The 24,156-nt window shown below is 52.8% G+C and overlaps 10 protein-coding genes across 10 annotated transcripts; 5 read left to right on the forward strand and 5 right to left on the reverse strand.

The window, feature by feature from the left end:
- Positions 1-1,027: 1,027 nt before the first annotated feature.
- On the forward strand, positions 1,028-4,589 carry M409DRAFT_37371 (uncharacterized protein; the record flags this gene model as incomplete). The annotated part of the gene is made up of 2 exons (XM_033810720.1): positions 1,028-2,671; positions 2,730-4,589. 2 exons carry the CDS (start codon positions 1,028-1,030, stop codon positions 4,587-4,589), a joined length of 3,504 nt encoding a protein of 1,167 aa, XP_033663564.1.
- A 1,172-nt stretch (positions 4,590-5,761) lies between these two features.
- M409DRAFT_26913 (uncharacterized protein) lies at positions 5,762-6,701 on the forward strand (the record flags this gene model as incomplete). Its single annotated transcript, XM_033808331.1, has 2 exons — positions 5,762-6,385; positions 6,450-6,701. The coding sequence occupies 2 exons, from the start codon at positions 5,762-5,764 to the stop codon at positions 6,699-6,701; spliced, it is 876 nt and encodes a 291-aa protein (XP_033663565.1).
- Positions 6,702-6,751: 50 nt separating this feature from the next.
- On the reverse strand, positions 6,752-9,397 carry M409DRAFT_58091 (uncharacterized protein; the record flags this gene model as incomplete). Its single annotated transcript, XM_033813815.1, has 1 exon — positions 6,752-9,397. One exon carries the CDS (start codon positions 9,395-9,397, stop codon positions 6,752-6,754), a length of 2,646 nt encoding a protein of 881 aa, XP_033663566.1.
- Positions 9,398-9,826: 429 nt separating this feature from the next.
- Positions 9,827-15,424, forward strand: M409DRAFT_26915 (uncharacterized protein; the record flags this gene model as incomplete). The annotated part of the gene is made up of 1 exon (XM_033808332.1): positions 9,827-15,424. One exon carries the CDS (start codon positions 9,827-9,829, stop codon positions 15,422-15,424), a length of 5,598 nt encoding a protein of 1,865 aa, XP_033663567.1.
- Positions 15,425-15,778: 354 nt separating this feature from the next.
- Positions 15,779-16,252, reverse strand: M409DRAFT_26916 (uncharacterized protein; the record flags this gene model as incomplete). The annotated part of the gene is made up of 1 exon (XM_033808333.1): positions 15,779-16,252. The coding sequence occupies one exon, from the start codon at positions 16,250-16,252 to the stop codon at positions 15,779-15,781; it is 474 nt and encodes a 157-aa protein (XP_033663568.1).
- A 184-nt stretch (positions 16,253-16,436) lies between these two features.
- M409DRAFT_26917 (uncharacterized protein) lies at positions 16,437-16,961 on the reverse strand (the record flags this gene model as incomplete). Its single annotated transcript, XM_033808334.1, has 1 exon — positions 16,437-16,961. The coding sequence occupies one exon, from the start codon at positions 16,959-16,961 to the stop codon at positions 16,437-16,439; it is 525 nt and encodes a 174-aa protein (XP_033663569.1).
- Positions 16,962-17,844: 883 nt separating this feature from the next.
- On the reverse strand, positions 17,845-18,456 carry M409DRAFT_26918 (uncharacterized protein; the record flags this gene model as incomplete). Its single annotated transcript, XM_033808335.1, has 1 exon — positions 17,845-18,456. One exon carries the CDS (start codon positions 18,454-18,456, stop codon positions 17,845-17,847), a length of 612 nt encoding a protein of 203 aa, XP_033663570.1.
- Positions 18,457-18,804: 348 nt separating this feature from the next.
- Positions 18,805-19,374, forward strand: M409DRAFT_58094 (uncharacterized protein; the record flags this gene model as incomplete). The annotated part of the gene is made up of 1 exon (XM_033813816.1): positions 18,805-19,374. The coding sequence occupies one exon, from the start codon at positions 18,805-18,807 to the stop codon at positions 19,372-19,374; it is 570 nt and encodes a 189-aa protein (XP_033663571.1).
- Positions 19,375-20,354: 980 nt separating this feature from the next.
- M409DRAFT_58095 (uncharacterized protein) lies at positions 20,355-21,601 on the reverse strand (the record flags this gene model as incomplete). Its single annotated transcript, XM_033813817.1, has 3 exons — positions 20,355-20,712; positions 20,766-21,438; positions 21,514-21,601. 3 exons carry the CDS (start codon positions 21,599-21,601, stop codon positions 20,355-20,357), a joined length of 1,119 nt encoding a protein of 372 aa, XP_033663572.1.
- A 411-nt stretch (positions 21,602-22,012) lies between these two features.
- On the forward strand, positions 22,013-23,705 carry M409DRAFT_68973 (uncharacterized protein; the record flags this gene model as incomplete). Its single annotated transcript, XM_033818070.1, has 8 exons — positions 22,013-22,037; positions 22,146-22,242; positions 22,298-22,404; positions 22,465-22,494; positions 22,546-22,996; positions 23,052-23,147; positions 23,203-23,487; positions 23,540-23,705. 8 exons carry the CDS (start codon positions 22,013-22,015, stop codon positions 23,703-23,705), a joined length of 1,257 nt encoding a protein of 418 aa, XP_033663573.1.
- Between the last annotated feature and the right edge of the window lie 451 nt (positions 23,706-24,156).

A 24,156-nucleotide genomic window follows, 5' to 3' on the forward strand; every position in this document is an offset into this window, starting at 1 on the left:
CTACTCTACCAATCAAGAATGGATTAAGCAAGTGCTTTCTCGCAGAAGGCATTCTCGCCAGCGTGGCGAAACCTTATCGTGCTCTTGCAGCTAGCTCATGGCGGCATTGATTGATAGCCCTAGTCGAAAGTAGAATGCGTACGCTTTGATCACGTGCAAGATTTGGCTCTGGTGCCAGACCTGAGCTGCCCCGCGGTCTGTGAACTATATCAACGTGGAGCCATTCAGCTGACCCTTGAGGCATATCAGATATCCCACTGCCCTTCGTCGCCACCTCGCCGCGAAACGCGCCCCGACGAGCGACTCAGGTCTTCAGCACCAATCACTGGGACGAAACTCTCTCATCAGCATTATGCGTCTCTTGAACGTCCACACTCTTGAATTCCGCGAATTCCCTTCCGAGAGCAATCTGCAGTACGTGATTGCGTCCCATAGATGGGTCGAAGAAGAAGCCACATACAGAGAGGTCCAAGAGAATCGCAATACTTACAAAGCTGGGTTTCAGAAAGTAGAGGCCTTCGCGGATTATGTCAAGAACCACATTCCACGAGTCGAGTGGATATGGATTGACACCTGCTGCATAAACAAAGATAGCGCCGCGGAGTTGTCAGAGGCTATCAACTCGATGTTCAGATGGTATCTGAATGCCGTCGTATGCCTTGCGTATTTATCCGATGTTAAAGCAAGAGAGGACATCGACGGCTTCGCAGGCAGCGTGTGGTTCACGAGAGGATGGACCTTGCAAGAGTTGATAGCACCACAATGTGTAGTTTTCTTATCCCAAGACTGGCAAGTCATTGGTCATAAAGGAGCCTGCGCATTCCCGAACAGCCAGATACGCTTACGGACCGGTCGGTCGCTCGAAGATGTAGTTGCATCAAGAACGGGTGTACCCCAGGCTGTTCTGCAAGACTGTACACGACTTCCGGAGTTCAGTCATGAAGAAAGAATGAGGTGGGTCGAAGGTAGAGAGACGAGCCGCGAAGAAGATCTATCATACTGTTTACTTGGCATTCTGGACGCCAGCATGCCAGCCATATATGGCGAAGGCAAAGCCCGAGCCAACAGGCGCCTTCTTGCTGCAATATCTAGTGAGAATAAAGCCGATCTTGGGGCACTTCCGTTTGCTGCAGAAGCGTCTTACGACTCTTTTGCGGAACGCAGTTTCGCACAATGCCTCGAGGGCACCCGCATCCATCTACTCAATGAAATCTACCAATGGGCTGATAATGCGAATGGCAGGCGTATTTTCTGGTTGTGCGGTAAGGCGGGCACAGGAAAGTCGACTATTTCCCGCACAATCGCACGCAGATTCGATAAAGAACAAGGATGCCTTGGGGCGACTTTTTTCTTCAAACGAGGTGAAGCAGATCGAGGGAGCGCACGGCGCTTTTTCCCGACGTTGGCAAAGCAACTGGTCCAGAGGGTCCCAAGAATGGACTATGCGATTGCGGACGCCTTAAAGAACGACATCTGCACGAAAAATTTGAACGAACAGTTCGAGCACTTGCTTTTGAGGCCACTAGCCGGTTTGCATGGCATTGATCATCTGCGAAAGACTCTGATTCTTATTATCGATGCTATGGATGAATGCGAGCATAGCAGCGATATTAGCTTGATCTTGACACTCTTGGCTCGAGCAGCAGCAATTACCTCAATCCGTCTGTGTGTGTTTGTGACGAGCCGGCCAGAGCTTCCAGTTCAGCTTGGGTTTTGGAAGATAGATAGAGATTTGCATCAGGACGTAGTGCTCGAGGAGGCCCAAGAAACGACCATCGCTCACGACATCCGGGCTTATCTCCAACACCGGTTCGACGAGATCAAGGAGGAAGATTGGCTGTCGACAACGTGTGATCCGCTGCCTGCAGATTGGCCAGGAACTTCTAGCATCCAGGCACTTGTTGACTTGGCAGTACCTCTTTTCGTCTTCGCAGTTACGATGTGCCGCTTTATAGCCGAAGCGGACCCACAGGCGCGTCTTGCGGCTCTTTTGCGGCAAGAAAGTCTCTCTTCGTTTTCGGGGTTAGAGAAAACCTATCTCCCGATCCTGGAACAAATGATACGAGGCAAAGACAGTGAAGAAGAAGCGCAAGCGCTCGCGGGGTTCCGGGACATCGTTGGATCTATCGTACTGCTTGCGGAACCATTGTCCATTCACTCATTGAGCCGTCTTCTCCAGATCCCGCCGAGGAACATTGGTCAGAGGCTTAAACAGCTGAACTCTGTGCTCAGCATTCCAAGCAACCCCTTCACCCCGATTCGACTGTTTCACCTCTCATTTAGCGACTTTCTAGTCGATATACGCGAGGGCAAGACGAACAAGTTCAGAGTTGACAAGGTCCACAATCATCGAAAGCTTGCCGCAAAGTGTCTTCGCATGTTGAGCGAGCAAGGCGCACTGCATCAGGATCTCTGCAACGCCAGGAGCCCTAGGACACGCCGGACTGAATTCGGGAAGCAGGAAGTGGCGCATATTATTACAGCAGACGTGGCGTATGCGTGCTGCTATTGGGTGTGGCATTCGGTGGAGGGGCGAGAGATGTTGTGCAACGACAGTCAAGTACATGTATTCTTGAAGGTGCACTTTTTGCATTGGCTGGAAGCGCTCAGCTGGCTTGGCCGACTGTCGTGGGTAATTGCTTATATGCGCGAGCTACAGACTCATGTGGATGTAAGTTGCGAACATAATGTAGGCACGAATGGACAACACTTAACTTCACGATACATAGGTCGACCAAGGAGATCGTCTATTCGCGTTTCTCGACGACGCAATACGATTTGTACTTCGAAATCGACACATAATCGACCTCGCACCTTTGCAAACATATTGTTCAGCACTAGTATTCGCGCCGAAGCAAAGCGTAGTGCGACGACAGTTCCAACAGTATATCCCTAGGTGGCTGAGTCTGCTTCCCCGAGTACCCTCGGTATGGAGCCTAGAAACTCAGAGGCTTGAAGGACATAGTGAGGGAGTCACAGCAATAGCCTTCTCTTCGAACCTGAACACCATAGTATCAGCTTCAAACGACAAAACGGTTCGCCTATGGGATACTCTTACGGGTGAGGAGACGCAGAAGCTCGAAGGGCATAAGAGCTATGTTAATACAGTAGCCGTATCCGCGAATGGGCAGATAGTAGCATCAGGGTCACATGATAAAACCGTACGTCTCTGGGATACTCTTACGGGCAAGGAAACGCAGAGGCTCGCGGGGCACGATAGCTGGGTAACTGCAGTCGCCCTCTCTCCGGACAATCAAATAATAGCATCAGGATCATATGATGGGACAGTAAGGCTCTGGAATACTCGAACAGGCGAGCAGACTCAAAGGCTCGGCCATGATGACTGCGTTACAGCAGTAGCATTTTGTCCAGAAGGAAAGGTAGTAGCATCGGGCTCATTTGACAAGACAGTTCGTCTGTGGAATACGTTAACAGGCCTGGAGAGGCAGAAATTCGAAGGGCATAATGGCGACATTAATGCAGTAGCCTTCTCACCATGCGGGCAGCTAGTGGCATCAGGATCAGACGACGAGACGATACGGCTATGGAATACTCTAACAGGCAAGATGCAGAATCTCGAGGGACACGAAAGTAAAGTGAAAACAGTAGTCTTCTCTCCAGACGGGACGATGATAGCATCAGGGTCAAACGACAAGACGGTACGGCTATGGAATATTGTGACAGGCGAGACACAGACGCTCGAGGGACACGATAGTACAGTTACTGCAGTGACCTTCTCTTCAGGCGGGCATATGGTAGTATCTGGGTCACATGACAAGACAATTCGGCTATGGAACGCTCGAAAAGGCAAGGAAACGCAAGAGCTGAAGGTGACGCAAAGGCTCGGAGGCCACGACGACTCTGTTACAGCGATAGCCTTGTCCCCCGATGGCCTTATAGCAGTATCAGGTTCAGTTGACAAGACAGTACGGGTATGGAACACCCGTACAGGCAAGGAGCTACAGAAGCTCGAAGGCCATAGTAACTCTATTACATCAGTAACGTTCTCTCGGGACGGCCAAACTGTAGCATCGGGATCAGGTGACGGAACAGTACGACTATGGAGCGACTTCACTAGTACGAGCCAGAACATACAGAAGCTCGAAGGCCACGATGACATCGTTACAGCGGTGGCCTTTTCTCCGGACGGGCAAATGGTAGCATCAGGATCATTTGATCACACAGTGCGGGTATGGAATGCTCGTACAGGCCAAGAGATCCGCCAATTCCAACACGATGGACGTGTAGACCAGCTAGCCTTCGACGAACACGCAGCATGTTTGCGGACCAACATGTGCACCTTCGATACTCCTCCCTACATCGCTTATCCACGAACGATACGCACACTTCCCACTAGCTGTGTAGCCTTCCAGGACCCCTGGATACAGTGTAAAGCCGAAGAAGTTCTTTGGCTGCCACACGAGTATCGTGGAGTCAATTCGGCAGTGTACGGCAACCTGCTTGTTATAGGTCAAGCATCTGGGACTGTGTCCTTCTTTCGCATTGATGGTAATGTTTCGAGAGTTTCAATGTCGGAAAGCGCAGCGAAAACAGAGTTGAACGGTGACTGCAGTCAAGATCGTGGCTAAAAGATTCTTTTGAATCCACCACGGCTTCTCATTCTGGCGTGATTTGGAAGGCTCTTATGGACAAGCGTGCGTTGCAATCCAGGCGCTCACATCGCGCTCGCAGTCGACAGTGTAGGAGACAAGGGAGCGACATTGTTGTCAGCAAAGTCAGATATTGTAGTGCTTGAACAACGCTACACCAAAGGCAATCATCACGTTAGCTCTAACAGTCCTTGTCGAGATATCCCGTTCAGTAGAGTGTAGCATGCATTGTGTTCTTCAACAAAAATGACACAATAATAATATAAAAAAAAACGGCAGGACCACAAAACTTGCAGCACCTATCAGATGAGAATAGGAGTTGACCGTTTGGTTGTGTAAGTAGCCAGGCTAGCAATCGTCATACATACCGAGCCAGACATTGGCCTATAGGTACGGCAAATTCTCCAGATGTCGTTTCGGCAACATCAACAAGACCATCAAGCCTCACCCAAAATCTACGCTCGTACAACCACCCCCTACGCTCGTACAACCCTGGATCCCCACATTCGTACAACACCCAACTTCATCACCTATCGCCATCATAGCCTCGCTCATCACCCCTCGGACAATTCCCCAGCCCTATCTCCAGGAATTTTGCCCAAACGGAGGAAACGAAAATCGTAATATCCGCCGCACGACACACGCCTCACGGGAGGGAAGGGATCGATCACTTTTCACGTTCCGTCCACGTGTACATGACCAAGTCTTTGAAGCAAGCAAGCACACTCCAGTTCTAGCTCCCGAAAAGCCAATAGGTAGCTCGTGTAGGACTTGGGGATGGGATTAGGGTTTGCTGAGAGGGCCTGGCCGAGTGGATACGAAAAGAGGTTAGGGAGCGTACCTTTTTGCTCTACGTAGTGATTCTGAATCTTGATGGAGATAGAGGAGGATCTCTTGGCCGAAGGACGAACGAGGGAGGATCTAGATGATTCATTGTTACAGTACCTGTCTCGTGCGAGGCGACTAGTTTGAGTTGAGGTGGATCGTGCATGCAAGCTAGGTCCACCCTTGGTTATTAGATCTATATACCTTCAAGATTGACGACCTAACCTCTTCACCTCTCCCTCTTCCACCCCAACTACTGCGACTCTGCAACCAGTTCTCCTCCCTCCCTCCTTCTCAGCCGGCTAGAGAACCAACCAACTATAGCCATGACTCCCCCAAAACTCACCCCCACAACCACCTCCCACACCGACACTTACCCCTTCATCTCGCCCCTCTCCCTCAAGGAACCCCCCAACCTCTCCGTCCTCATAACCGGCGCCTCCAAAGGCATCGGCCTCGCAACAGCAATCTCCTTCGCCCAAGCCGGCTTCCCGCGAATCGCCATATTCGCACGAAGCGATCTCTCCTCCGCAGAAACCAAAATCAAAACCGCCGCGCAGGCCGCCGGACGGACGGAGCCCCAGGTCGTGAAATTGCAGGGAAGTATCGCAGACAAGAAGGACGTGGCGAAGGCTTTCTCAACCCTCTCCACAGCCTTCGACGGGAAGCTCGACATCCTCATCAACAACGCCTCGCGGCTGGAGACGTGGAAACCACTACACGAGATCGATGCGGAGGACTGGTGGGCGACGTGGGAGCTGAATCTCAAGGGAACGTTTTTGGTGACGCAGGCGGCGATTCCGTTGCTTTTGAACTCCGTCCAGAAGACGGTTGTGACGGTTACGAGTGCCGGGGCGTTTGTGACTATGCCGGGGGCGAGCGCGTATCAGGGGAGTAAGACGGCGCAGGTTCGGTTGACGGAGTTTTTGGGGGTGGAGTATGGGGAGCAGGTAAGTCCTCATCCTCGTTTCTTTCTGGGTTACAATGAGTTAGAACCTAACGGTTTTTTTGAAGGGTCTTTTGGCATACACGATCCACCCCTGCGGCGCGAAAACGGAGACGGCGCTGAACATGCCCGAGAATATGCATTTCATGCTCACGGAGACGCCGGAGCTGGCGGCGGATACGTTGGTGTGGTTGACGCGGGAGAGGAGGGAGTGGTTGCAGGGGAGGTTTGTGTTTGGGCCCGGGGATATGGAGGAGTTGGAGGGGATGAAGGAGGAGATTGTGCAGCGGGATTTGATGAAGTTGAAGTTGGATGTTTGAAGAAGATTAGTAGGTGGTTGATGCAAGCGCTGGATAGAAAGTGTATCTCGTCAGAAGCTGAATGTCCCGTTTCCGTGCTCGCTTGTCGTGAAACTCTCTACGCCGGTCGTTAGGATGTTATCTGCGATTTGCGTGATGGTGAGGTCAAGATCTTGGGAATAGCAGTCTGGTTCGGGCTGCCGCTGTGGCGGTTGGATGCTGCTCATGGTTTGGCCAAAGCTGAGGTCTTCGAGTGTCTTTGACAAGTGTCCCGTCTCTTTTGGTTGCGGTGCGGCTGTTGGTAAGTCGAGGGTTGAGAAGCCGAAGCAGAGCGAAGAGGGCGCGCCGCCGGTGCTGCGTCTGGTGGCGGATTTCATAGAGCCTAGTGACTGTTGCACTGGCTGAGGTGCGTCTAGTCTGGGTGTGGGTAGTGAGTTGATGTCTTTCGCTGGAGTCTTTCCAGGCGACTCGTAAGTAGGCATCGAATAGCGCAGACTGCTTCTCCTTCTGTCTGCAGCATTGAGTGACTGGCCTGGGTCGGAGCTGATCACGGCGCCTTTGCCCATGGTAGGCGACTGCACCAGGCTCGACCGCTTGCCTCCAGACCTGGGCTTCTTGATCGTTGACCATCCTTCCCAGCCATCCAGGAGAGCTTGCGTGCTTGGCATAGGTATAGGTTCTTGTGACAGTTGCTTCAGTGGCCTTCGCCCTGACTTGGTGTCGCCGTCAGGTCCCATGGCAGTTCCAGGTGTGCCTTTCTCTCCCAGGTACAAAGTGGTATCAGTCTTGTCTGGTGAACTGAACAGGTTCTTGTATGCCTGTGCTAGTTGATCTTGGGTACCAGGCCAAGCTGGTTGGTACTCGAAATTCTGGACTGGCATTGGCTCAGGTGAAGCAACATACTCTCGAAGAGTAGTCGAATCTTCGGCGGAAGTTGCCTCTTGGTGCTCATGCTCAGCCGCAGGTTCTCCTTGCGACGATGAGGGATCATCCGCGCATCTTGAAATCTCTGCCCCTGATGCTCGAAGCTCTTCACGAAGAGCTCTTCTAGCAGCGGATGAGCGTGGACCAGAAGTCGCATCTTTGGGGAGGATCTTGTTGAGATGTTCGTCGGCAAGAGGAGTATGTGGCGCGAGCACATTGAGACGGGGGCTGTCTGAAGATGGAAAGACCATCTTTCTTCGAGGAGTCTTGCTTGGCTGATGTGGAGGCGGTTTGACAGACTCAACTTCGGGTGTATTGCCGTTCGAGTTTGTGGTGCGCTTGCGATACACAAATGGCGAAGCACCGCCGACAGCGATCGAGTTGTACTGTGCTCCATCTCGTAAGGCGTCTACTCTCGGGTTGGTAGGCAATGTTGCGTCCACTTCCACTTGACGCTGAGATTCTGACGGTGCTGATCGTCGCCTCGTAGACTGTTCGGCATCCTTTACTGACTGTGTGTTCCCTGTCGACTTTGTTGATCTTCCTTTTGAAGCTTTGCGAACGATTTGCGCTGGTTCTTCAACAAGGTCTGCTGCATGGCCAGTCGAGTATCCGTCCCCTTGGTCAGATTCACCACGAGCCATTGAAGATTCGTTGACAGCAACCCAAGACTTTCGCGGAGCCACATGAAGACCTTGGCGGTGAAGCAGCTCCGTCTGGCTATTGTCTTCTGCAGTTGGCCCAGGTTGCTTGCATGACATGCTCTCGTCCTGGGTCAGGGATACTGCTCGCGAAGGATGTGACGTCTCTGGAATCAATGCGGCAGATGGAATGCTTGCACTAGTACCCTGTGTCACAGTTTCTTGTAACGTACAAGAATCGTGGAGATCCGAAGAGGTGGATCTATTCGAAGCAGAGGCTGTTCTGGTCAGTGGGCGAGTGCGAGTGCGAGATCGTTGTGAGGGCGCGAAGATCGAGGTGGCACCCAGCTCATCTTTACTGCAGTCTTCATCCACACTCTTCTTAGGCAGTTGGAAAGCACCGCTTTGGAGCCACTTGGAACTCGTCCATCCTGGTGTAGGTGTAGGACCGCAGTCTGAAGCAGAGTCCACAATTGATGACTCAGTAGGCAGGTCTTGGGTCTCTGGGACGACTGGTCGCAGGCAGGACTGTATCTGGGACTCGTGGGCGACGTCGACACCCGATGGTCGAAATCGGCGGTTGCGAAGCTCTGCAGCTTTCCGAAGCGCTTCCTCACTGGGTCCTGCTATCACCTTGCCAGATCTCAGACGCCTCTTCGGACCACAGCTGGCTTGGGCCTCGATTATCGCTATCTCGCCAGAGACAGGGACATCATTCTCGACCGCAGTCGTGCCATCTCCATTACCACTTCTCCTCGCAGATGCCAGCGCCTTCAAAACCTCTCGATCGTCGTCTACATCCTCCCAGACAGCATCGGATTTCTCCTGCACATGGATCTCTTCCACAGCTGCTTTTGCATCTCTGGGCCTTGCAAGGGAAAGAGTCAAGGCGGCCTTCAAGCGCTGTGGGTCCAGCCTGGCCGAGTGGATGTGGAGCTGGCTGCCATTCAGAAAGTCGTCGGCCAGCTTCTCAATCCGCTGTCGTTTGGCTCTTCTTTCAGTCACGTCCCAGCCATTGCGTGGATCAGCTCCCAATATCTGGTCCTGCGGTGGCTCGCACTCGTTCAGGTCGATGTGGCGAAACAGCTTGGTCTGCTGGAAGACGGAGGCGCAATTCCAGGCGTGGCCCCTCGGCCGATGCGTCCTGATCATCCTGCTGGAAGGAAGCGAGCGACGAATCTCCACTGCACATGACCTCGTCCACCTCTTATACTGCCGACTGTCGAATGTCTCTCATTCTTGATGTCGTCGTCGTTTGCTAGACGAAGGCAACCAAGGTGGAGTGGTCGGAGTTGGCTGGTTGCCCTGACAACACCCGCCCACACTCAAAGTTTGGCTTGGGCGATCTGCTGCCGAGATGCATCCACGCCCAAGCTTCACCCACCACCGCCGCCGCCGTATATCGCTGACTTCATTCATACACACTACCAGCGATTGGAAAGGCTGACTGTTGGTGCACCAGATTGGAAATCTTCCAAGTGTGAAAGAGGCGGAAAACGCAGCCCACGCCACCTCGACAGCACCCCAAACAACGCGACATCGACATCAACACCAGCATTCACGGGCCATTGAAAGGCGACAATGTCGCAAAACGTCGCGCCCTGGCTTGCAGGCCTGGACGACGATGTGGATTGGGAAGACACACCAACACAAACCGTCAACAGCATATCATCGGCGAGCCACGATGCGAGCTCCCTTCGCCAGAGCAGCACGCGCAATCCGCACCGAAGCCCGAGTGGCTTGCCTGCCTCGCTACGCACATCCTCCACGGCATCTACCCAGAAGCGACGAAGCCCCCTCGCGACTCTCAGCAACAGTAACAACAACTCGTTACGCCGACCAGAAGGCTCCGCCAAGCTCGCGCAATCGCGCTCCTTCTCCGGAGCCGGCTCTGATGATTCAGTGATTGAACATGGCACAGTACAGCAACGTTCAAAGAGCGCATCGCCAGCGAAGACGCAAGGAACAATGGAGTGGAAGAAGAGATTGTTGCGTGGAGAAGTGGGCTATGGAGACCACACCGATCTGTTTGGTCCATCCGGCCTAGAGAACATTTTCCAGCAGTCGCGCCCTACAGAGAACACACCGAGGAAGACCAGGAGCAGCATGAGCTGGTTGGATAAGTCTTCTGTAATGCCCTCGAGTCCACCACCTTGGCCTACCAAAGGCGGCCGCACAGAGCCAATTTCAGAAGAGGAAGATGAAGGTGATGAGCAAGAGTCGTTCGGGCAGGATCGACTTACGACCGTCGATGAGGAGCGAGAGAGTAGGGAGACTGGCCAGATTCTTGACGACAGCTTTCGCAGCAATCCGTTCGATCTTGGTCATTCCGAAGAGCTGCAGATCGAAGACAGCGAAGATGAAGGAGAACAACACATTGGCGAGGATCAACAATCCAGCCCGGACAGACCACTCGTGGAGCAGACCCAGGATAACATCGTGGGCAATCGCACTGTGAGCGGTCAGACCGATCTTGACGATTTCAGCCCAGTCTTCATCTCCAAGCACACTACCATGAATGGACGAGTCGAATACAAAGCTCTCGACTCTCGTATTGTCAAGCAATTTCGACGGAGGACAGTTGACTTGCGGCATCCCAGTCAAGAAGATCAGAGCTCAAATACTGCTTCAGACTACGAAGAACCTAGCGCTGTCGAAGCATCTACCTTCACCGACGGCCCAGAAAGCGGAGCACTACCAGCAGTGCCCGACCTCTCACTTTCAGAAAATCTGCCCACGGGAACTCCTCCTGTCAGTAGTCTGGGAAAGCATGTTCAGCTCAAGCGAGGGGGGTATTCGGCAGAAGGATCTTTTAAGGAAAAGCCTTTGAGCTCTTCCCAATCGCACGCAGATCTGTCGCCAGTCAGAGAGTCCAGTGGTTTTCTCTCACCGTCAGTTGCAGCAGATCGCAACTATCCTCCTGCTCCATCGCCCCCGGATGGTCCCGCTACCCCTGGCAACAAAGAGCGCTCTGAGCCTAGATCAAGATCATCTGGGAGCCCGTTGAAGCTCTTTGGGCCACATGATACTTTCACGAGCAACCGACTACTTCGGCGGATGAGCCAGCTCGATCCCGACCTTTCTCAGATCCGATCTGAAGATGTCAGTGACGCAGCTGCACACTCACCCTTCGAGGTGGAAGACAACGATACTGGTCGCAAGGTGTCAAATAATTCATTTGGCAGCGGACAATTGAATGGCCACACTTTCAATGCGGAGATCACAATCACAAGCGCGTCAGACTCGAACAGGACTGATAGCGATCGCTCTCCAGGCTCTGAAGTTCCACCTCCCGGAAGCAAAACACCTCTTGGATTCCGCCTTGAAGACTTGCCACTGGCCAGTGACACGTTCAAGCTTAAGCGCAAACTGTCGAAGCGTAGCGACATCGCCTCCAAGAACAATTCGCTAGAGTCTGCGCCCAGACATCTTCAGCCTACCGTGGAAGACGCTTCAGAAGTCAAGGCAGTCGAGATAGAGGACAGGGCCTTGAACAGCCTACACGGAGCCGGCAAGAGACCACCAAACTCTCCATTCAAGGCACCTACTCCCAAGCGCAGACGAACCTTGCACGCTGATGATATGCAGCCCAGTTCCTCTGAGCTTGCACGCTCTTATCACAGCCAGCTGCAAGATGCCCTCAGCAGTCGCAAGCGCCGAGAGTCTCGTCAGGACCATCTTCACGATATTGCGGACCCAGAGATCCTCTCCCAACGCAAGATTCTTCGTCCTCGAAATCCCACGCCCAGCCAGCAGCGACGTGAGGAACTCGAAGCCCAGATAAGGGAGACTGCCGAGCAGTTCGCGACCCAAGAGCGAGAGACTATGGAAGCTGTGCTTGAGCAGCTAGAATCATCCATGGCCTCTGACACCCCTCCATCAGTCCAGCAGCAAGCGAATGTGGTGGCCAGTGAGGTTGCCAAGTTTAGTCTGCGCATTCAAAAAGCTTCTGGAGAGCATACGGAGCGGAAACGATCGGTCACGACCCAGGATTTCTTCAACGAAGCAGTCATGGTCATGCGTTTGATACGTGAGAAGGCTGGCCGACAAAGTGGCTTGGGCAGTGTTGCTGAATCCGAGCAAGAGGCCGTCAGTGAAGTGCTGGAAGGAGACCAGTCTGGACAAGATTTGTCTTCTTTGAGAGTGTCGAGACCGCCATCACGAGAGGGTGGCAGCAAATGGCGACCTCGTACGTCAGAGCAGACAGATGCGAGAGTCATCAGTCACCTGCGTAAGTTCCAGGAGAAGGATGATACCGAGTTCATTGCGCAGTCCATTGCGTCTTTGCATGTGGACGATGAAGATGAGCAAATGGTTGTGGTGGATGAACACTCCAACATTCGTATCAAGGGACCCCTGCCGACTTTCCACCAGACTGAGGATGATCCTAGCAGGCCGTCAACCCAGCACTCACAACAAAGCTCGCTTGCGTCCCAGTCAACACAAGACTCGGGGGCATCCTCCACTGGTCGGACTTTGATCTCTCGAAAATCTGACAATGTTGGCTGTCTTGGTCCAGATGCTGTTGCTCATCTCATTGGGGAGCAAGTTGGTGCCATGACATACGACAAGGACAAACAGCAATGGGCGAAAGCCAAAAGCCCCAAGAAACCGAACTACGGCAGCTTTCTTGAGCCACCAAGCAACATCACCAGCGACGACGATCCGTTCCGCGAAATCTCAGACTTGCCTGTGGACGAGCGGAAAGAGGAGGAGATCAGGAAAGCTAGCAGCACTGGACGTCGGCTGAGCGTGCAGCCCACGGCCGAAGAAGAAGAGGTTCCAGTTGAGGATCAAGAGTCAATTGAGGAACTTCAAGAATCTCGCATACCATCGCAGGAGACGGTCCTAGCTCGTCCCACTACACGCGACAGCAACAAGTCAAGACATACTTACACAAGCTCAGATCCGTCACGCTGGACGGGCTTTGCCTCGAGTCAACAACAGACGGTAGAGACTCGTGCCACTTCTTGGGGCGACGAGGAACTCCAGCGACTTGCTACTCAAGAGAATGCCCGCAAACAGCCTTTGGCATATGCAGCGGCGCAGGCTGCTCTGGCTCTGGCCGAGAGCAATCAAGGGACAGCAGCCGCACAGCACCAGACGGAGGAGATGATTACGAGCTGCCCGACCGCACCAAGCCATACTCTCGCGCCTGACAGGATTGAAGATGTCACCGAGGGAGATCTCATCGAGGAGAGCTTGCCAGAAGAGTCCGAGGTCCTTGCTGAGCTTCAGGATGATACTGTGGCTGGCCTGGATCAGTCCGGTGTCGAGCTTCTACAATCTCCCAAGCTACGCCAGTCCCCGACAAAGACTCAGTTTGCGCCCAGCTCTGCATATCGAGGAGCTGCCCGGCAGATGTCTCTCAGACGAAAGACGCTGACCAGTCGGTTCAATGACCCTGATGCGATGGAGCAGAGTGAAGTCTCTTTCGTGGCTGCGCTTCCTGGAGAGCGAATGATGAGCGTGTCCTTGAGCGTTTCACGCCCTGTCAGCAAACGCCGTCCCCAAGGTCATGTTGCAGAAGCTCCCTCCTCGCCAACTAAGTATGACCCGAGCTTTATGTGGAGCGACTTGCCAGAGTTTACAGTCCATGAACAGGACGGTGAGCGGCCATCCGAGCGTGCTCTGGTTGAGCGGTTGGCGCAGCATGCTGCCGCAGAGACGACCGATCGCTACGCCTTATCGATCAAGGACATGGTCAAGACGCTGACCGATGTGAAAGAAGACGAGCCTCGCTGGGATCAATTGAAGCAGCTGGATCTTCACGACCGGGCACTTTCGTCTTTGTATGGACTCGATGAATTCTGCGACCGCATCCAGGATATGGATGCCTCCCACAACAGCCTACTATATCTGAATGGCGCTCCCGCTTCGCTGCGTCAGCTGGTTGCCCGTTCGAACCAGCTCAGCAGCCTTACATCGTGGTCGCATCTGATGAATCTGCAGTACTTGGATATCTCTGGAAATCGACTCGATGACCTCGATGGACTTGGCTGCCTCTTCCATTTGCGAGAGCTGCGAGCAGACGACAACCAGATTGCCAGCGTCGACGGCATCATGCAGCTGGACGGACTGCTGAAGCTGCGACTAAGGAGGAACAAGGTGCAGATTGCCGAGTTCGAGAACAGCCAGCTGCATCGACTGGAAAACCTTGATCTGTGTGGGAACAGCATCACAAGTCTACGAGGCATAGAGTCTCTGCCCGCCCTTGAAAGCCTCAACTTGGACAGCAACTCTTTGGCAGCATTCCCAAACATTGAGAAGGACATGCCGCGTTTGAAGCAGCTGTCACTGAACCACTGCAGGCTTCAGCGTCTCAGTGTGTCTCAGATGCCGTGTCTGCAGTCACTGTTACTCGATGGCAACAGTCTTACTACGATCGAGGGTATTGGAAAGCTAAAGTACCTCGACGTGCTCTCTATGAGGAAGCAATCCGTCGTCGAAGGCCTGGACATCATGATCCTGGAGCAAGATCTCCATGCACGCACAGTGCGACTCTCTGGCAACGACATCCCCTCGCTGCGTCTGTCTAAGAGCCTTCTCAGCGTAAAACACCTTGAAATTGCATCTGCTGGTCTCCAGGAGTTGCCGGGCGATTTCGGCTTGATGCTGCCGAATGTAACAACGCTGAACCTCAACTTCAATTCTCTGAAGGACGTTCGACCGCTGCTGAACATCCAGAAACTGCAACATCTGAGTGTTTGCGGCAACAGACTGGCACGACTGCGAAAGACCCTTGCAACACTCTCGAAGCTTTGCACTCTGAAGAGTGTCGACTTGAGAGACAACCCCGTAACCCAAGGCTTCTACGCCCCACACACATGCATCGAGCCACAGACCAGCGTCGTCCGAAGAAGCCGTCCAGAGACCGAAGACGAAGACGAAGACATCGCCGCCGAGAAACTCGAAGCTGCTCGCTACACCCTCCCACCCGGCGACGCCACCCAAGACGGCATCCACCACGCCCGCCTGGACGAAGACACCAAACTACGCCGCCGAGTCTACCACCTCCTCCTCGGCAACGTCTGCAAATCCCTCGAGCGCGTCGATGGGCTCGCGTTCGATAAGACGGGCGCTATGGCGAGGGATAAGACGTGGGATCGCCTGGTTGAGTTGGGGGTTGTGAGAAGGACGGGGGGGATGAGGTTGAAGGGTGAGGGGGAGGGTTCCTGAGCTGCGGTGTGGTTTGATGATGAGAAGGTGTTGAATTGGGCATGGGCGTTGTTTGTATGAGTACGTTGTAGATTTTTGGGCTTTGGGCTTTCGAGCGTGGCGCTTTTTGGGAGGGGATTAGAGGGCATGGGACAGGGGTATGAGTTATGAGTGTATGATATTTGGAACATGAATCAACAACAAGGAGAAAGAATTCAACCCGTTTGGCCAGTATGACTGCATTGATCTCTCTTTGCCTCACACACATACAATCTCCCTCTGTGTGTGTCTCTCTCACACGCTTTCTCTCCTCCACACACACACTCTCTCGACCAAACGTCAATTCTCTCCCAGACCCAGCGCTCCGGAACTCCATCAGAAGAAACCACATGTCGCACTCAACACCACTCCACGGCAGCAGCTCCCATCGGCATCGACCACGTAGGTGTAACGGATCAGACGTCTGTGCTCATCTGGAAGAGCCGCCCTAAACTTGCGTCCGAGCGAACTGGTGAGATCGATGCTCTGATAGACGAATTTGGTCGTGCTGTAGTATGCCGCGGAGAAGGCTTCGCGGGTGGTGTGGGAGATTTGGAGTTGAGGCGGTGGTTTGTAGGCGGCGGTTATGGAGACTTTGGTGTTTGGGGGGTGGATGAAGACGAGGTCGTGGATGGTGTCGAAGAGCTCGGCGGGGAGGGCGTGGATGTGGGTGTTGAGGTTGGTGGTGAGGTCGTCGGTGTTGGTGGGGCTTGTGACGAGGTTGTTTGGGCTGGTGGCGACGAGGTTGTTTGTATCGGTGGTGACGAGGTCGTCTGTGTTGATGAGGTCTTTCGGGTTGCGGTCGTCCATCTTGGCGATGATGGTGGGTTTGCCGTGGTGATGCGTGTTGAGCGTTTGCGAAGAAGACGAAGTTGAAGTTGTTCAAGCGGAAGTTATTAATGCGGTAGTTGCGTCTTCGCGTCTTCTCACATGCTTTTAAAAGCTAAGCTCAACCATCACCACCTGTCTCCTGCTCCTGCTCCTCCTCACCCTCTCATTTCTCCTCCTCCTCCTCACCCGCCCGCACACTCGCCCCCTCCCTCAACATCCTCTCCTCCCCCTTCCCTCCCTCCGCAAACGCAATCCACCAAAACCCCAAGTCGAATTCAGCATCGAAATCAGACCACGCGCCAACGGCCTGGATACTATTGACCAACAACCGGTGACTTCTCGGCATCGATTGAAGAATCCGCACCATGAAGTTCGAGTTGTTGTGTGGGTATCTGAAGGTGATGGTTGGGTAGTAGCGGGCGGCGAAGAGGGCGCGGGTGGCGCGCGAGAGGTGGAGTTGGGCGGGGAGGGTGTAGGTTGTGATTGAGGTGGTTGTTTCGTTGGGGTTTAGGACGAAGTCGAGCACCATTTCGAAGAGCTCGGGTGGGAGGTCTTGAATGCTGATTGTGAGATCGTCGCGGTTGGTGTTGTCGCGGATGTTGGTGGTGTCGCGCATGTTGCTGGTGGTATTCTTTATGGCGGCTTCGTCGCTGGGAATATGGAAAGTCAATCTGGCGGTTGTGTTCATTCTTGCGCAAGAGACGAGTGGTTGAGGGTTGTGTCAATCAGATGGAGAGAGACAGCGAAGTTTCAGCGAAATTTTAGCGCGACTCGGCGTCTGTCACATGCTTTTGCCAAGAACGGAGGTGAGCGAACGGAAGACGACGTCACACCCTTCACCGCCGTGTAATGTCGTTTTCAGCCTATAGTCCGAATCGATGGCCCGTGCGAATGAACGATGTTGTGAGTGCGTGGTGTATTGTTGTGCAAGATGTTTTCTACGAGGGCTGCAGATATCAAGGTCTGGAACCATTCTGTTCGAATCTTTCGCCGCCCGATGTTGGCTGGCCTTGTGCGTGTTGGTTTTCACGATGGATATACATGAATTCGGCCAAGATAACCAGCATGTCGCATGCGTAGCGTTGCAGCTGTTATAAGTATCTCACTCGTAATCAGGAAAGGAGTGGGAACATGAGCTATAAGACTTGGACGTCACAGAAAGAAATGAGCCGTTGACAACGATCTAGTATGATACTTAACAAACAAAGAGGCCCTGTTACACGCTAACTTCTCTTGCAAACCACGTCTGGTAACGAAACTGCAGAATTGCCTTCCCTGGTCCTGTAAACCTGCCTCAAGACTGAATGACTCCCTTGTGTCATAGACACTGCTCTTTCCCTTGTATCAGAACCCATGCTGAAGTGAAGTTGATAGCCATTGCGTGTGTTTTGCGAAGTGCCTGATCTGAAAACGCAGACAAAGGGCAGAGATCCCACACCCCTCCCGCAAGACCCGTCGCCCTTGGGCCTTGCCTTCCCAAGTCGATGATAGAAATCTGACGCCTTAGTTTTGATTCTCTAAGCTTGACAAAGGACTCCTACCAAGTGCACTGTACCACTTTAGCCTAGCTCCTAGGACTGCTTCGTCTCGTTGTAGCACAAGCACTCGAGTCCTGCCCATAATTGCGCCCTGAAGCCCCTATACCAGTTCGCCTTGATGCAAGACGTCCTTCTGGCGCACGACGTCGCAGCCGAGCATGCGTGCCCTTGTACACCACACGAGTAGCGGAACGTGTGTTGTATTCGAATCATAGCCCTGTGCTTCCATGGGAGACTCATGATAAACTTTACGAACAGAGGATAGCCGTCGTTCTCGTCGTATGCGAAGATCGAGGAGCTGTAGTAGTTTCCAGCGAGAGAGGCGCGGGTGGCGCTGGAGATTTGCAGTTGGACGGGGGGTTTGTAGTCCGCGTCGATGTGGACTTCTCTGCGTGTCGGTCTCGGCATGGTGAAGACGAAGTTGTAGATGATCTCGAAGAGCTCAGGAGGCAGGCCGTGGATGCGAGCTGTGAGGGTGTCGTCGCCAGCGCCGCCATCCATCACAGCGACGCCGTCCGTGTCGGTGCTCTTGTTTGAGTTGATGAGTTTGTTGATTTTGGAAAGGCCGCCCATGTTGAGGAGGTCGTGGGTGTTGTTGTCGGCGTCCATTTTAGTGGCGTTGTCTCTGTTGATGAGGTCGCCCATATTGGAAATGGCAATCCGTTTGGTGTGGACGGTAGCTGATGTTCGGCGGAAAGAGATTTCGGAGGGTTGAATCGATGTTTGACGCGCGTCTGGTCGTCTGTCACATGCTTCGCCAAGAATGAAAGTGAATATTAAGCGGGCCATGCGAGACCCCTGCGCGGGCCAACCACGAGGTTAATCTCGCAGACTTAAAGTGTCCTCAAACTTTTCGCATCACTGTTCGAAAGACTAGGCCGACCGAAAGCCGGGCGCACCACATACAACATCCTACTCTCCGCCTTCTGCACACCGTTCTGCCACTCTTTGGAGCATCACCTACATCCTGCATCCTCGACCGATCCACACACAATGAGGCGTCCTCTTGCGCAAGTAGCAAAGATGGACGACCCTCTGGCCATTCGTGTGCAGAAATTGGCCCCCGAACTCTTCGACGAGATCTTCGACCTCGTCTTCACGCTCGACGATGACCCATCTGTGATTCTCACCCACGACTACAAGCCACCTCCACAACTTCAAGTCGACCGCGCCTCCCGGGCCACTTTCGCCGCCACTTACTACCCCAACACCGCCTTCTGTCTCGCATCTGTCGCAAAAAAAAGCCTGCTCTCGAGGCTCTCGGTAGCTTCATCAAGTCCTTGCCCGAGCCCACCGTCGCATGATCCGGAAGATGCACACCATTGGCAACCGGCGTCCGCACGACGCAGATTTCTTCCAGGTGTACGAATACCGTCGCGCTTTCGTCAACTTTCACTGCAGGGAAGTCAACAAGTTCATGAGAGACGGGCTTTCCAAGGTCGGGAGGCACGTTGCTCATGCAGAGGCGAAGCTTCATGTCACGTTTTTGGTGACGCAGGGAGACGGATTGGTGAAGAAGTATCTCGAGTCGATTGCATTGCGCCGCGGGACGAATTAAGATGAGGAGCATCGGGTGAGTGTCTTTGAACGAAATCTGCTTCGACAATGCTAACAAAGACAGCATGATGAGTTCCCGGCGGTCGACGCATCGGGTCGGCACAAAGAGCAACATTGAAGAGCAATGACGATGACACAGAGCTGCGAGCAAGTTCGGATGCATTGCAGAACACATTTCCCAAGCATAAGAGGTCTAGCCTTTTCCCATATCTCATAGATCAGATGCCGATGGACTCTTGACGAGGCGGTACGTCGACTGCAGGAAAAATGTCGAACAGCGCGATAGTCTTGACGGCGAGATGTGCGGAAAGTCAACATGAAACTTCCGAAGAGGCATGAGCTTTGGTTTTCAGGAGGTATTAAGGCTGGCATAACCTACATACCGATTCGAATAGCCGGCAATTGGCATGTTTAGTGAAACCCTGTTTCTCTTCGTCAATGTTGTTCAGTCATGCTTGCCTTCGAATGTCGAAGGTACGCGTCTCTAATGTCGAGTCTGGTATGCCAAGAAAGTCGTAGATCATGATTTGATGTTGTTGAGATCGCTGCCAGTATGGATATTAAAAGTCCGTTTTGTCTTTACATGTTATTCTGTGAGCTATCGCCATTTCCTTTGTTCGACTTTTTCGGAGGCCACCTTTGTTCGAAGACTTTCAAGAAGGTGCAGAGTATCTTCACCTCTTCCAAGACTCCAGGGCGTTGCTCCGACGCCTCAAGACATCGGATCGACGTGCGAAGATTGTAGATACAAGTAGGCGGGAGAGCGCCTGTGACCGAAAGGTCTTCATCGATGACCACATGCGACCGGGAGATATCGATCATGATCCGTGTTACGGTGTCCAGAGCAGCCCTTGAGGCTCGTAACTGGCTCTCGGAGACATGCTTGGACATTTTTTCGAGGACTTCGCCATGTAGTAGGAACATTGCCCTGTTGAGAAAGTGTGCATCAGTATCTCTTTTGGTAGCGTTGATGGAGTAGGTTTGGCTCACTTCATTGCAGTCGCGACTGAGCAGCAGAATTGTCCCCAGACTCCATGACACTGCTCCAAGACTAAGCTCAAGAAAGATTGAATATCAGCATCGATGTAGGTCAAGTCGGTTAAGACGGTCTGACCCAAGAAGGCGGCATTGCTATCGAGGTTTCCGACGAAATTAAGAACCCTGTCCATCAACACGGCGGCTTGAGCTGCACGGCCAGATCCATCGACACTGTCGAAGCTGGTGATGGATGCTCGACTTGTCACTTTTGGGGGCGTGGCTGAGCTGGAAGGCAACGAATGCACTTCGGATGGCAACGGTGTAAGAAGTGGTTGCCAAGGGTTAGAAGTTTCTAGGACCAAAAGCCTGCGTACTCGTTAACAGATCGATGCGTCTGCTTAGTTGGATTGGAAAATTACCTTTCACAGATAACCAGAGTCCACCACAGATTGTTAGCTTCCGATTGATATACATCGACATCTGTTCGAGGTTCATCATGTACACGTGGGTGCCTCTGGCCTTTCTCTTCGAGATGGATCGAGTAAGACATTCGAATCGCCACAGTGAGCGTGGTGAGAGCATCGTCGACCCGTTGCGTACAGTACTCGTAGATGGCAAGCAGAGTGAAAGCCCGGATCGAGTTCAAAGACGCCACAGGGTAGAGCTGCAGAAGAGCGGCCGCCGCTTTTGCTCTTTGGTAAAGCTCATCCAAGCGAAAAGCAGCTTCACTCGCAGGTATGTATCCAATCAGACATACGCATAAGAGCAGGAGCGAGAAGTCGGCGTCTCCAAAGGCAGGGAATCGAACGAGACTTCGATGGAGGGTATCCCGGGATAGGAATGGAAGCCAGAGGTGTAGACCGCGGAAGTAGCAATGTGCGAGCACATCAGCGTGCTGACCAATCTCCCCAATAGTTTGACAGACTTGGTCGCAGATGGTTTGGGATGAAGACCGAAAGTCTGAGCCGAAGGTGCGAGGGCTGGGCGGCGACGGGTACCATGCTCCACCACCCAATCTCTGTACCACGACAACATCTGTGGGGGCCGGAGATGGAGGGGTGACAGCGACCGGCAGGTAGCGACATTGAAGGCCTCGCCTTGGTCAAGTCAGTCTGTGGCACTATGTTGTGGACAATCCTTGCGAGCCGCACCTTTTGCAATACGTACAGCACGGCAGTAGTTTGTCGCAACCCTTTTTCCGTAGCTTGCATGTTAGGCAAACCTGAGCAGCAGTTGTGGCTGGTGCAGACTCCATGGTTCCGCATCAATGAAGCGATTCGTAAAGATCAATTTGCCCCTTGATGGAGACGATGAAGACGATTGTGATGATGCACTTCCCTCCAAGACCTCACTTTGCGGCCGACGGCGGGCGCCACTAATGCATGGCGCACCATTTGCGGCCTTTCATTGGCTCAAGGGTTCTTGATCGAGGATAGTGGCGGCTGCTTAATGATCCTGAGCCTTGTGTTGGAAAGATGATGTCCGCCAAATGACTTCAATCGGCCCAGCACATTCGTCTGCATTTATAATGCACAAAGACTAGGTAAAAGTATCTCCGATAACCCCTGCTTTGCTTGTACGACTTAAAAGCAGCAAGCCACCTTCTCTGAAGTTCACAGCCTGATCCGTTGCAAGTCGAGGCAGAGCATTCGAATCACTGGACAAGATGACAGAAAATACCCTCGAGAAGAGTAAGAGCATGGATTTGGATACAGAGCCGGGTACTTCAGAAGAGGCAGTTACTAGAGCCGCGAGCAATGAGGAGGTGATAAAAGATACTGCAGCAACAAAAGAGACAGAACACATCGCCTTGCCTCCAGAGGAGGGACTCAAAGGTTGGCTATGCGTCACTGGCGCATGTCTGACGCTGTTCAGCAGTTTTGGATTCCTGAATGCGTATGTTACCTCTTTAAACTGCCGTCAAGGACTCGGGCTAATTTCACGGTCACAGTGTCGGCGTCTTCCAGAATTACTACCAAGACCATTCGTTGAAGAACTACACTCCATCGGACATCTCCTGGATTTTCTCTTTCCAGATTATGTCGATGTGGGTCCCAGGTATGTTTTGTCGATTTGATCGATCGTTTCCGTAGCATTTATCTGACCTCAACGGAACAGGCCCCCTTGTTGGAAGACTTGTGGACACTTGTAAGTTCACACCATTTACAAAGCCCAAAAGGAATTGCTCATATAACTTAGATGGGCCTTATCCTGTCCTCCTTCCTTGCAGTGTCCTCTGCGTCTTTGCACTCTGCATGACGAGTCTCGCTACCGAATACTACCAGATTTTCCTCGCCCAGGGTGTCGCCTTCGGCATAGGCGCGGGAGGTGTCTTCACAAGTTCGTTCGTCTGTGTTGGACAATGGTTCGTAAAACGAAGAGGTCTCGCAATCGGAATTGCCAGCGTCGGGAGCAGTGTTGGTGGTGTTATATTCCCGCTTTTCCTGGATCAGGTCATTCACGAGGTCGGATTCTACGGCGCGATTCGCTACACAGCTCTGCTGGACGGCGTTGTCCTAGCAGCTGGATGCTGTCTAGTCAAGTCTCGACTGCCGAAGAAGAAGTGGGATAAGAATGCAAAGTGGTTCGATGTCACGTTGTTCAGGCATCCAGAGTTCGCGTTGTTTACCCTTGGATCCTTCTTCGTCATGTGAGTTATTCGGAATGACACTACCGTGTGACCTTCACTGATCAAACATTTGTAGGTGGGGTCTTTGGGTGCCGTTCGACTTCATCTCGACTTTCGCAACTTCGCAGGGTTTCTCGTATGAGCTGGCGTTATCTTTGATCTCCATCATCAAGTTTGTAAGCCCCTTTATGTTATTCTGGGCCCAGAAACTGACATGAGGAATACAGCGCGACTTCGATACCTGGCCGCATCTTGCCGCCGTACTTAAGCGACAGGCTTGGCCACTTCAACGTCGTCGTAGCAAGCAGCTTTCTCATAGGCCTGTCGATGCTCTGTCTGTGGCTTCCATTCGACTTTCATACCTCGCATGCGGGTGTCATAGTCTTTTGCCTGGTCTACGGCTTCGTAAGCGGCGCGTTTGTGGCGCTCCTAATGCCTTGTGTGGCCAAGACTGGTCCCATCGAGACGATTGGAATGCGGTTTGGCAACTTTCAGATGGTCATCGGCATTGCGTGAGTATTTTCGTTCATATTCTAGCGCATAACAAAGCTGATACACTTCTAGTTGCTTGACTGGTTTGCCAATTTCCGGAGCGATTCTTGCACGGCAGGGTGGAAGCGTATACTGGGGCGCGCAAAGCTTTGCCATAATTTCCTCTCTGATTGGAGCCATCATGACTGCAGGGGCAACGATACTCATAGGACGTTCTAAAGGCACATGGAAAGTGTAAAATGGCGGTGGTTTATTGGTGAGATTTGAGAAGAACTTGAAATCTTCAACTCCATTCTTGTCAAGCCAACATTTGGTTAGGGAACACCACGCGCACCTTTTTCACTCCACCAATGAATTGGGTGTGCCTGGGTCAATTCTGAACGATTTGATCCACTGATAATACAAAGAGCAAAAAGGGGTTGCTGCCTCAGGCAGGCCACAAGGCTTAGTTAGTGCGTATGATTGAGATCTTGCGAGCAGCAAGTAAGCTTGGCCAAGGCACGATTGTCATGCCAGTTGCGAAGCGGACTTACAGGATTGGATGAAGAGGTCTGCCGATATTTCCATTCATCTTACAAATCGTCCGAGCACCACTGTACCAGTTTGCCGTCCCAAGCCGTTCAGTGGCTCCTTGCGAGCTTAAAATGGCTTTGACGGCTAACTTCTTCGGCATCATCGGCTAACATCTC

This window comes from Zasmidium cellare (assembly GCF_010093935.1).
Source record: "Zasmidium cellare ATCC 36951 unplaced genomic scaffold M409scaffold_34, whole genome shotgun sequence".
Lineage (NCBI taxonomy): Eukaryota > Fungi > Ascomycota > Dothideomycetes > Mycosphaerellales > Mycosphaerellaceae > Zasmidium > Zasmidium cellare.